At 46.0% G+C, this 13,284-nt stretch overlaps 1 protein-coding gene across 1 annotated transcript in view; it reads right to left on the bottom strand.

Moving 5' to 3' along the window:
• The window catches only part of cep162 (centrosomal protein 162), a 211,735-nt gene that overhangs the window by 60,939 nt on the left and 137,512 nt on the right, over nucleotides 1–13,284 (bottom strand). The window contains exon 23 of the mRNA XM_072499835.1: nucleotides 5,559–5,786. Within this exon, the coding sequence (XP_072355936.1) occupies nucleotides 5,559–5,786 (228 nt within the window). The remainder of the gene's footprint in view (nucleotides 1–5,558; nucleotides 5,787–13,284) is intronic.

Here is a 13,284-nt window from a genome sequence, read left to right as displayed (position 1 = left end):
AGTATATATGAATGATTTGGAGGAAAATGTAACTGGTCTGATTAGTAATTTTGCAGACGACACAAAGGTTGGTGGAATTGCGGATAGCGATGAGGACTGTCAGAGGATACAGCAGGATTTAGATTGTTTGGAGACTTGGGCGGAGAGATGGCAGATGGAGTTTAATCCGGACAAATGTGAGGTAATGCATTTTGGAAGGTCTAATGCAGGTAGGGAATATACAGTGAATGGTAGAACCCTCAAGAGTATTGAAAGTCAAAGAGATCTAGGAGTCCAGGTCCACAGGTCATTGAAAGGGGCAACACAGGTGGAGAAGGTAGTCAAGAAGGCATACGGCATGCTTGCCTTCATTGGCCGGAGCATTGAGTATAAGAATTGGCAAGTCATGTTGCAGCTGTATAGAACCTTAGTTAGGCCACACTTGGAGTATAGTGTTCAATTCTGGTCGCCACACTACCAGAAGGATGTGGAGGCTTTAGAGAGGGTGCAGAAGAGATTTACCAGAATGTTGCCTGGTATGGAGGGCATTAGCTATGAGGAGCGGTTGAATAAACTCGGTTTGTTCTCACTGGAACGAAGGAGGTTGAGGGGAGACCTGATAGAGGTATACAAAATCATGAGGGGCATAGACAGAGTGGATAGTCAGAGGCTTTTCCCCAGGGTAGAGGGGTCAATTACTAGGGGGCATAGGTTTCAGGTGAGAGGGGCAAGGTTTAGAGTAGATGTACGAGGCAAGTTTTTTACGCAGAGGGTAGTGGGTGCCTGGAACTCGCTAACGGAGGAGGTGGTGGAAGCAGGGACGATAGTGACATTTAAGGGGCATCTTGACAAATACATGAATAGGATGGGAATAGAGGGATACGGACCCAGGAAGTGTAGAAGATTGTAGTTTAGTCGGGCAGCATGGTCGGCACGGGCTTGGAGGGCCGAAGGGCCTGTTCCTGTGCTGTACATTTCTTTGTTCTTTGTTGAGAGAAGGCCAGCAAAATGCTTGCACAGCAGTTTAGAAAGAGGGAGGCAGCCAGGGAGATAGGGAAAGTAAATGACGGAGATGGCAACCTGGTTGGAGATACAGCAGGAGTGATAAGGCGTTTAGGGACTTCTACAGTTGGCTGTACAGGTTGGAACCCCCTACGGGCCGGAGGGGATGAGGCACTTTTTGGAGGGGCTGAATTTCCCAAAGGTGGACGGGGACGGGTAGAAGGGCTGGGGGCCCCGATCAGTATGGAAGAGATAGTGGAGGGTCTGAAGGCCATGCAGTCGGGTACGCAGTGGAGTTTTAGAACATAGAACATACAGTGCAGAAGGAGGCCATTTGGCCCTTCGAGTCTGCACCGACCCACTTAGATCCTCACTTCCACCCTATCCCCATAATCCAATAATCCCTCCTAACCTTTTTCGACAGTAATGGCAATTTAGCATAGCCAAACCATCTAACCTGCACGTCTTTGGACTGTGGGAGGAAACAGGAGCACCCGGAGGAAACCCACGCAGACACGGGGAGAACGTGCAGACTCCACACAGACAGTGACCCAGTGTGGAATTGAACCAGGGACCCTGGCGCTGTGAAGTCACTGTGCTACCGTGCTGCCCCCGATGATGTCACTGGGGTGTTCTCTGGGATATTGGGGCCGGTGTTGATGAGGATGTTCAATGAGGCAAGGGGAAGAGGGGTGCTGCCCCGATGTTGTCACAGGCCACGATTTCGCTGATTCTGAAGCGGCACAAGAACCCGGAGCTGTGTGGGTCTGACAGGCCGATATGCCTGTTGAATGTGGATGCTAAATTGCTGGCCAAAATTTTGTCCTCCAGGATTGAGGATTGTGGTCCGGACGTTATTGGGGAGTACCAGACGGCGTTTGTTAAGGGTAGTCAGTTCGTGGCCAAGAAGGTTGTTAAACATGATCATGATGCCCCCGGAAGGTAGGGAGGTAGAGGTAGTGATCGCAATGGATGCAGAAAATGTTTTTGATCGGGAAGAATAGGAGTATCTGTGGGAGGTACTGGGACAGTTCGAATTTGGGCGGGGCTTTATTGACTGGGTCAGCTTGCTGTATCAGGCTCCTGTGGCAAGTGTACGGACGAATAGGACAACATCGGACTATTTTAGACTGCACCGGGGGACGAGACAGGGATGCCCCCTCTCCCCACTGCTGTTCGCGCTAGCTATAGAGCCATCGTAGATTGCTCTGAGAGCCTCAAGGGGCTGGAAGGGGTTGGTCCGGGGGCGGGGGTGCACAGAGTCTCGCTCTATGCAGACGACCTGCTTCTGTATGTATCGGACCCAATAGAGGGGATGGAAGAAATCATGAGGATTCGAGGGGAATTTGGCCGGTTTTCTAAGATATAAGCTAAACATGGGGAAAAGTGAGATGTTTGTGGTCCATGCGAGGGGACAGGAGAGGCGATTGGGGGAGCTGCCGTTTACATTAGTAGGGGGAAGCTTTAGGTACCTAGGCATTCAAGTGGCGCGGGAATGGGACCGGCTGCATAAAATAAATCTGGCCCGACTAGTAGACCAAATGAAGAAAGATTTTCGAAGATGGGACGCGCTTCCGTTGTCACTGGCTGGGAGGGTGCAGACGGTGAAGATGACGGTCCTCACGATGTTCCTGTTTGTATTTCAGTGTCTCCCCATCTTTATTCCGCGGTCCTTTTTTAAATGGGTCAACAAAGTTCTCACTGGCTTTGTTTGGGCGGGCAAGACCCCGCGGGTAAGGAAGGTAATGCTTGAACGGAGTCGGGGAGAGGGCGTGCTGGCACTGCCAAATTTTAGTAACTATTACTGGGTGGCGAATATAGCCATGATCAGGAAGTGGGTGGTGGGGGAGGGGTCGGCATGGGAACGTATGGAGGGCGGCTTCATGCAAGGGCAGCAGTCTGGGGGCGTTGGTAACTGCGCCTCTGCCGTTCCCGCCGGCACGATACTCCACCAGCCCCGTGGTGGTGGCGGCCCTGAGAGTCTGGGGGCAATGGAGGAGACATGTGGGAGCAGAGGGAGAACATGCAGACTCCGCACAGACAGTGACCCAAGCCGGGAATCGAACCTGGGACCCTGGAGCTGTGAAGCAATTGTGCTAACCACCACGCTACCATGCTGACTCTCAGTCATGGCCGTCACCAACTGTGCAACTCCTTGGACACTTTCACTAATGGCGCTGACGTTGTGCACCAGGCTCTCCACTGCGGTTGCCACCCTAGCAGTGTTGGCCTTGGTGCCATGCATTGCCGGCGACATCTCCTGCGCCCAACGTCTCTGGGACTTCTCCAAGCAGCTATGGATCTGCTGGAGTGTCGCTGACATCTTCCTCTGAATGTGCTGGTCACACCCCATCATCTCCGGGATGACCTCTTCCATAGGCTCAGCATCAGGCTGAGTCCTGGGATCCAGCAGACCTCCGACTGCTGTCTCATCTGGGGGGTTCCTGCCTCCACCTGATGTACATCAGTAGCAGTGTGGTGCTCACCAGATTGTGAATGTTTCAGGAATACAGACTAGAAATTAAAACCAGATTAGGTGTTATCATAGAATTTACAGAGCAGAAGGAGGCCATTCAGCCCATCGAGTCTGCACCGGCTCTTGGAAAGAGCACCCTACCCAAGGTCAACACCGCCATAACCCAGTAACCCCACCCAACACTAAGGGCAATTTTGGACACTAAGGGCAATTTATCATGGCCAATCCACCTAACCCGCACATCTTTGGACTGTGGGAGGAAACCGGAGCACCCGGAGGAAACCCACGCACACACGGGGAGGATGTGCAGACTCCGCACAGACAGTGACCCAAGCCAGAATCGAACCTGGGACCCTGGAGCTGTGAAGCAATTGTGCTATCCACAAGGCTACCGTGAAAAGAAGCTGAGAGCACCATGAGGAATAATGCCAGAATTGTGATAAGAAAGAGGTGTGGGCAAGGGCTGTGCTGCTGGAAGTGGTGAATAAAAGTTGAGTGGGGTCTTACAGTGGTCAGTGCTTAGACCTCTTACTTCTGACCTACATTAACAAACTAGATGTAGATTTTATGTCCAAACTTGTCAAATTTGCTGCTATGTCAAAGGTCTGGAGATCAGTAAAGATGATCAAGCCACTTTAGAGAATAAATAATATTCAAAATAAAATGCAAATAATTCCACACTGGCCGCAGAAATGCACATTCTAAGTATACAATAATTAGATTTGACGCACAAAGGGAGTCTTAGAGATGTGTTTAGGTTAACTTATCCCTTTCATTATTCTGACAATGTGGAATAGAAATACAAAATACATCCAAAATTGCAGATATCTCGAAATTGTGGTGGGCTTTATTGGCCAGTAACACTTGTCAATATTCTGTTTGATTTAAAACAGAAGGATAGCAAAAACACTCAAGTGGGTACAACAAAGAGCAAAAAGAGGTATTCAAATGATTAAAGGGTTGAACTGTGAGAAAGCGTTGGAAAAGCTGAAGCTCTACAGTTTAGAAGGAATTTTAAGTTGGGTATTATTGGGATGTACAAAATATGCAATGATACAGGTAGGGTAAATCTGGTATATTAATTCAAATTAAGCTGGAAAAATAGTATCTGGAGATATTAATTTATATCTGAAAGAAAGTTTTAAAACTCGCAAGGAAAAATCATTCCGAGACTTCAAATCTTTATTTAAATCTTAGGGTCAAATTTTTAGGCATATTAGCAAAAACAAAACCAATAGAGACATTCAAAATGTGGTTGGATACTATCATGGCAGGCAAAGTGAGGGTGCTGAAGTGATGACCAAATGCCTCTTTGTTACTTTGCATCTCTTATATTTTTGTGCACATAGTTACATAAAATAAGATCGGCTTTTGGCTAAGATCAAGCATAGGATCAAAGGATCAAGCATAAGAATGGGTGTAATGCCTGTTCTTGTGAGTTTGAAGCTAGGATGTCTCTTTTGCAGGGACCATAAATTGGATTCAATTGGAGTTTGAATTGTTTTTTGGAACAAGCAAGGAGATGGATTAAGGGCTCGTCCCATCCATTCTGCGCACTGACTTTCTAGCTTTGAGAATGGAATAACATTTTTTTAAAAGATTAAAAATTTAATATTTTTAATTAAGAATTCCATCTCACTGAAGAGGCTCCAGACCAACATCTAACAACCTGATCTGAAAATTCTGCTCATATCTTGACAGCTGAGACAATATTCAACATTCCAAATAAAACAACCCACATATTCTGAAAGAAAAAGTCTAATTCGTCCTATCCCCCAATCTTAACGGATTCCTTAAAAAATTCCAGGACCAGGATCCGGTTCCACATCTTTGCCAAAAATGAATCAGTTCTTCCTGGGCAACACAGTGTACCAAATTGCACTGAAATCAGTCCATTAGCTTTTGGGATATAGAGCTTACAAACGGACTAGCAGCCTACTGACCAGGGGGGAAAACATTACCTCCTTCAGCTTCAGCGGCAGAGGTAATGGAAACGTCACAGAATAGTGAATAATAAAAATGATAATGATGTTGCAATATTGTTTGTTTTCCCTAATCCCCTCCAAGTTGAAATTTTGTGTGCAATGACAATAAGATATACCTTTATTTTTTGAAATTGTTGTTCCATTACTCTTAAACTCTTCTTCGCTTCTTCATCTTTTCCTTCTAGGTCAGTTTCTAGTTTCTTTATTCTTTTTTCCAGCAAAGTTCTTGAATGCAGTTTGCTTGCCGTTTCACACTCTGCTCCAGACACAGATGCAGCTGCATATATAAGAGCAGGCAGGGAATTTGGATATCGCCTTCGAATTATTTCTTCCATTTCTTTTACCTGTCAGAATTAGAATGAGAAATGAGCTAGTTTTGTACTTAAACACGTGGTCATCATGCAAAGACCCAAGAACGGTATTTTTACTGCTTTGTTATTTTTCCTCAACTCAGAATTAATGGATTATCATAACTGTGATATTTGTTTTAACAATAAATGAACGTGCTTCCCTTTAGTTTTCATATTCAATCCTGGCTAGGCTAACATTTATTGTTCATCCCCAATTGCCCTCGAGAAGTAGATGGTGAGCTTCTTCTCGATCCACAGAAATCCCTGTGATGCAGGTATACCCACAGTGCTGTCAGGAAAGGAGTTCCACAGTTTTGATCTAGTGACATTGAAGAAAGAGCAAAATATTTACAATTCATAACCGTGCATGATTTGGACGGGAACTTGCAGGTGATGGTTCATAGAATTCCCAGTGCAGGAGGAGGCTATTTGGCCCATCGAGTCTGTCCCTCTGAATGAGCACCCTATTCCCGTAACCCCACCTAACCTTTTGTATAGTAAAGGGCAATTTATCATGGCCAATCCACCTAACCTGCACATCTTTGGACTGTGGGAGGAAACCGGAGAACCCAGAGGAAACCCACACAGACACGTAGAGAATGTGCAAACTCCAGTCACCGAAGGCTGGAATTGAACCTGGGTCTCTGGTGCTGTGAGGCAGCAGTGCTAACCAATGTGCCGTGTCATCCACATGTGACTCTTGCCTTGTTCTTCTGGGTAGTCGGGGTCCTGGGTTTGGAAGATGCTGTTGAAGGAACCTTGTTGAGTTGCTACAGTGCCTTTTGTACATTGTACACCTGCTGCCACAGTGTGCCAGTGATGGAAGGAATGAACTTTAAGGTAGTGGATAATGTATCAAGAAAGCAGACTGCTTTGTCTTTGATGATGCCTCTTGAGTGTTGCTGGAGCTGTACTCATTTAGGCAAGTGGAGAATATTACAGCAGATTCCTGACTTGTGCAGTGTAGATGGTGTACAGGCTGTGGCAGTCACCACAACCTTTGCCTGCTCTTGTAATTTTAATCTTTTTATTGGTAAACCTAAATTAAGTTGGTGAATTTGGTGACCGCTTTTGTGCCCTTAGAGACGGCATGTTTGGCCAGTTTATCCGCAGCATGAGACCCATATGGCACTCTGGGTCTCCTAGGCTGAGACGGTGTGCTGCTAATGAATGAAGAGCGAGGCCTCAGAGGCGATGCGCTTGAAAATGTTGACCACGAAAGAGTTCATGACGCTCATGGTTTCTGACCAGATATTGGAGGACGGGTGAGCCTGGGTCAGCACCTGGTACATGAAGGTGGAGTAACTCTGTTTGCGAGTTTTTTTCTGCTACTTGGTAACTTTAGCCAGCGACTGTTTGGGTGCCTTGCGGGATGCCCTGCCCTTAGCTGCAGCCACCAGCTCAGGCATTGCACTCCATTTCAATCAAGCCACTAATTATGTGCTGGTCGCATTAAGTTCATGGTCAATGACATTGAATGGTATTACCATGACTGTGTCCCCCACTAACAACATCCTGGGATTAATATTGACCTTGAGGTTAATTGGAACAGCCATATATCAGCTCCAACCTGAATGTTGTCCAGATGCTGCTGAATGTGGGCAAGGATTGCTTCATTATCAGAGGTCCTATGAAAAACACTGAACACTGTGCTATCATCAACGAACATCCCCATGAGAAAACTGTCTTGATTGACCAACCTCATGAATTAGCATTCATTTAATTTTTGGATGAGAATTCATTTTGTTTGCTTGAAGAAACCATAGTTCTACATATGGTTCGTTCAGCCCGGTCACAATGTTATTTAACACACTGAGTTCATTTTCATTGATGCGCTGTAAACCGAATTGAAATCGATTGCATTTCCTCTTTAATAACCCCAATTAACACCTCACTATCTCTTACTCTTGTTTACCTTGTTACCTTTTTTTCTAAATCATTTGTGCATCTTGTTTCTCCATCCTAATGCTGCATCCTGGTACCCTGAAAGATATATTCTTCCTTTAAGTTTTTTAAACTCACCACACAGCACTAGCTGCTAGTGACATTGGTTCCAGTTCAGTTTAGATGCAACAGTCTGGCCTGTAAGATCCCAATTTTCCCAGAACTAACCACAATGTCCCAGCAATCTACAGTTCTCCCCCCCCCTGTGCTATCTCTAGCCACAAAAATATCTGCACTATCTTTCCATTTGAATATTCTCCAGCAATTGTCACCTGGATTAATCTGAAAAATACTACTTTTATGGTCCTACTTGTTAGTCTGTTTCCTAGCTCCCTAAAATCTGCAAGCCCTAATCCTACTCATGTTGTTGAGAACGATATAGACTACAACCTCTGTCCGTTCACCCTTCCTACTCAGAGTGCTCTGCACCAACATCCTTGAATTCATCATAAAGGAGGCAACAGACCATGCTGAATTCACAACTTTGGCTCCAGAAATGCCAGTCGGTTCCCCTAAACTAAACTGAACCACCTGTGCTTGGACCTGACTCCATTCTTACACGAACGGAAAACCGATTCGAGAATGACACACACTCAGAAAACCCCTGCACTACCTGCCTGGTCTGCTTTGACTGCCTGGTGCTCACCCATTCACTCTCAAATGCAGCCAGATAGGATGCATTCTATGATGCTTCTGTAAAAGTTGGTAAGAGTCAATGTGGACATGACCAATTTCCTTAGTTTCCTGAGGACGTATAGGCGCTGTTGTGCTTTCTCAGTCGTAGCATCAACATAGTTGGACCAGGACAGATTTTTGGTAATGTGCACACTCAGGAATTTGAAGCTGTCAACCATCTCCACCTCGGTACATTGATGCAGACAGGGATGTGTACAATACTTTGCTTCCTGAAGACAATGATCAACTCCTTAGTTTTGCTGAGGTTGAGGGAGAGATTGTTGTCATTACACCATGCCATGGTTCTCTATTTCCCTCCTGTACTCTGACTCATTGTTGTTCAAGATCCGACCCATTACAGTCGTGTCATCAGCAAACTTGTAGATGGAGTTGGAGCCAAATGTTGCCACACAGTCGTTTGTGTATAGGTAGTATAGTAGGGAGTTAAGTACGCAGCCTTGCAGGATCCCAGTACTGAGGACTATGGTGGAGGCGGTGTTGCATGACACCTTTCCCCGACCTAGCTCTGTTCTTTTATTCTGCTCCACCTCCTCCACATCTCCTACTATATAATTAATTACATTTCTGTCTTTGTTCAGTTCTGTAGAAGGATCATTACGACTCAAAACATTTATTTGCATTGATGCTGCCAGACCTGCTGGGTTTATCCTGAATTTTCTGTTTTAATATGTTGGAAAAAATACATTTGGCTCCCCCATCCAAATCATTGATGTACGAGGCAGGTTTTTTACACAAAGGGTGGTCAGTGCTTGGAACACGTTGCCAGGGGAGGTTGTGGAAGCAGATACATTAACGATGTTCAAAAGGCATCCCGACAAATACATATAGGATGAGTATAGAGGGATATGGCACTGGGACGTGCTGAGGGTTTTGGCAAAGGGTTTTCGCCCAGCCATGCCAATGGAACACTACTGCTTCAGAGCTGTACTAAGGTCACCAACTTTAAGAGTGCTTTAGATATCTGACTTCTCACTAGACAGCTTCATCAGGTCTGCACCCTTTTTGCACTGTCTTTAACTGGGAGCCTCTCTCCTCGCTCTTTCTTTTACTTTGATGAACAGTACCTTTGTTCCGTTTCCAGTTCCTTTGTCCCTTAGACTTAAGTTTTCCTGGGACTGCTCTTTTCAGTCGCTCGTTTCTAAAACTATCTGGGACTTGCTTTCTTCACATTTCTCCATTGTATTGCTTCTGTTTCTGGCAGGGTTGTGAGAGCTGCTTCCTTTCTAGCTGCTAAGCTCCAATAAAAACTAAACCCAACGTCTTTCTAACTTATAGGTGGACCCTGGTTGCTAAGTAACAGCTCAGTCCTTCTCTAAGCAATTTGCTTTTTACATCGTAAACTCTCTAATCATAATACAGGCACAGTTTGAAATGAAACCAAAACCCGATACATGCGCTTTTGTTTAACGTGAATGCAAGTTTTAACCCTTTCTTGCACAGAAACACTAAATTAAACTCATTTAAATCTATATCTTATTTCTAATATCCAACAATACAAACATAGATTATTTAAAACTACCTCTGCTTCCTGACACTTTCATAAATCTATGTTGACTTTATCTAATCCTGTTGATATTTTCTAGGCATCCTATTATAACATCCTTTATAATAGACTCTAACATTTTCTGTACTATTGATCTTAGGCTAACCAGTCTGTAACTCCCACTTTTCTCCCTTCCTCCATTTTTAAATAGCGGGGTTACACTTGCCACCCTCCAATCTGTCTGGGCTGTTTCATAATCTACAGAATTTTGCAAGATGAAAGCCAACACATCCACTATTTCTATGGTCACCTCCTTTCGTACCCTGGATGTAGATTATCAGGCTCTAGAAATTTATCAGCTTTCAGTCCCATTAACTAGACCCTTAGCTCCCTAACATTTCTGGGACGTTATTTGTGTCTTCCTCTGAGAAGACAGATCTGAAGTAGTTGTTTAATTGCTCTTCCATTTTCTTGCTCTCTATTTTAAATTCTCCTGATATGGACTGTAAGGTTTGTCTTCACTAATCCGTTTCTTCTTACATACTGACAGAATTTTTACAGTCTGCTATTATATTACCTGCAATTTTCTCTCAGTCTATTTTTTCCTCTTCAGCACTCTCTCGCTCTTCCTTTGCTGAATCCAGAACTGTTCCCAATAATCAAAACCCCATACATCCCCATACTCGAGGGCAGCATGGTAGCACAGTGGTTAGCACAGTTGCTTCACAGCTCCAGGGTCCCAGGTTCGATTCTCGGCTTGGGTCACTGCCTGTGCGGAGTCTGCACGTTCTCCCCGTGTCTGCGTGGGCTTCCTCCAGGTGCTCCGGTTTCCTCCCACAGTCCAAAGATGTGCAAGTTAGATGGATTGGCTATGCTAAATTTCCCTTAGTGCCCAAAATGATTGGGTTACGTGGGGTTACGGGGATGGGGTGGAGATGTGGGCTTGGGTAGGGTGCTCCTACCAAGGGCCGGTGCAGACTCACTGGGCCAAATGGCCTCCTTCTGCACTGTAAATTCTATGATCAGGTTTGCTATTTTTTCTAGCAACTTGATATCTTTGGATCTAATACCTTAATATATTTTGTTAGATGTAGTTGGGCCACTTTTGTTTTGGTTTTGCGTCAGGAAGGAATGCAATGTGCACACTCGTTGCTTAAATATTAACCATTGCCTACCCACCGTTATGCCTTTTGATGAAGTTCCCCAATCTCTCAATCAAACAAAGAAGAACAAAGAAAAGTACAGCACAGGAACAGGCCCTTCGGCTCTCCAAGCCCGTGCCGACCATGCTGCACGACTAAACGACAATCTTCTACACTTCCTGGGTCCGTATCCCTCTATTCCCATCCTATTCATGTATTTGTCAAGATGCCCCTTAAATGTCACTACCGTCCCTGCTTCCACCACCTCCTCCGGTAGCGAGTTCCAGGCACCCACTACCCTCTGTGTAAAAGACTTGCCTCGTACATCTACTCTAAACCTTGCCCCTCGCACCTTAAACCTATGCCCCCTAGTAATTGACCGCTCTACCCTGGGGAAAAGCCTCTGACTATCCACTCTGTCTATGCCCCTCATGATTTTGTATACCTCTATCAGGTCGCCCCTCAACCTCCGTCGTTCCAGTGAGAACAAACCGAGTTTATTCAACCGCTCCTCATAGCTAATGCCCTCCATACCAGGCAACATTCTGGTAAATCTCTTCTGCACCCTCTCTAAAGCCTCCACATACTTCTGGTAGTGTGGCGACCAGAATTGAACACTATACTCCAAGTGTGGCCTAATTAAGGTTCTATACAGCTGCAACATGACTTGCCAATTCTTATACTCAATGCCCCGGCCAGTGAAGGCAAGCATGCCGTATGCCTTCTTGACTACCTTCTCCATCTGTGTTGCCCCTTTCAGTGACCTGTGGACCTGTACACCTAGATCTCTCTGACTTTCAATACGCTTGAGGGTTCTACCATTCACTGCACATTCCCTACCTGCATTAGACCTTCCAAAATGCATTACTTCACTTTTGTCCGGATTAAACTCCATCTGCCATCTCTCCACCCAAGTCTCCAAACAATCTAAATCCTGCTGTATCCTCTGACAGTCCTCATCGCTATCCGCAATTCCACCAACCTTTGTGTCGTCTGCAAAATTACTAATCAGACCAGTTACATTTTCCTCCAAATCATTTATATATACTACAAACAGCAAAGGTCCCAGCACTGATCCCTGCGGAACACCACTCGCCACATCCCTCCAATTAGAAAAGCATCCTTCCATTGCTACTCGCTGTCTTCTATGACCAGTTCTGTATCCACCTTGCCAGCTCACCCCTGGTCCCGTGTGACTTCACCTTTTGTACTAGTCTACCATAAGGGACCTTGTCAATGGCCTTACTGAAGTCCATCTGGACAACATCTATATGTAGGGGCAGCACGGTAGCATTGTGGATAGCACAATTGCTTCACAGCTCCAGGGTCCCAGGTTCGATTCCGGCTTGGGTCACTGTCTGTGCGGAGTCTGCACATCCGGGTGCTCCGGTTTCCTCCCACAGTCCAAAGATGTGCGGGTTAGGTGGATTGGCCATGCTAAATTGCCCTTAGTGTCCAAAATTGCCCTTAGTGTTGGGTGGGGTTACTGGGTTATGGGGATAGGGTGGAGGTGTTGACCTTGGGTAGGGTGCTCTTTCCAAGAGCCGGTGCAGACTCGAATGGCCTCCTTCTGCACTGTAAATTCTATGATAACATCCACTGCCCTACCTGCATCAATCATCTTTGTGACCTCCTCGAAAAACTCTATCAAGTTAATGAGACACGACCTCCCCTTCACAAAACCATGCTGCCTCTCACTAATACGTCCATTTGCCTCCAAATGGGAGTAGATCCTGTCTCGAAGAATTCTCTCCAGTAATTTCCCTACCACTGACGTAAGGCTCACCGGCCGGTAGTTCCCTGGATTATCCTTGCTACCCTTCTTAAATAGAGGAACAACATTGGCTATTCTCCAGTCCTCCAGGACATCACCTGAAGACAGTGAGGATCCAAAGATTTCTGTCAAGGCCTCAGCAATTTCCTCTCTAGCCTCCTTCAGTATTCTGGGGTAGATCGCATCAGGCCCTGGGGACTTATCTGCCTTAATATTTTTCAAGACTCCCAACACCTCGTCTTTTTGGATTTCAATGTGACCCAGGCTATCTACACACCCTTCTCCAGACTCAACGGGCGAGATTCTCCACTCCTGCGCCGGTTGGGAGAAGCGCCTGGGCCGCCTAAATTTCCCGGGACGCCAGTCCGACGCCCTCCCGTGATTCTCCCAAGCGGCGGGAACGGCCCCGTAGAGTTCCGCGGGCCGCAGGCCGGAGAATCGCCGGAGACACCC

The sequence above is a fragment of the Scyliorhinus torazame genome, chromosome 4 (assembly GCF_047496885.1).
Source record: "Scyliorhinus torazame isolate Kashiwa2021f chromosome 4, sScyTor2.1, whole genome shotgun sequence".
Lineage (NCBI taxonomy): Eukaryota > Metazoa > Chordata > Chondrichthyes > Carcharhiniformes > Scyliorhinidae > Scyliorhinus > Scyliorhinus torazame.
The sequence above is the reverse complement of the archived record's forward strand: the minus strand, read 5'-3'. Positions and strand labels throughout refer to the sequence as shown.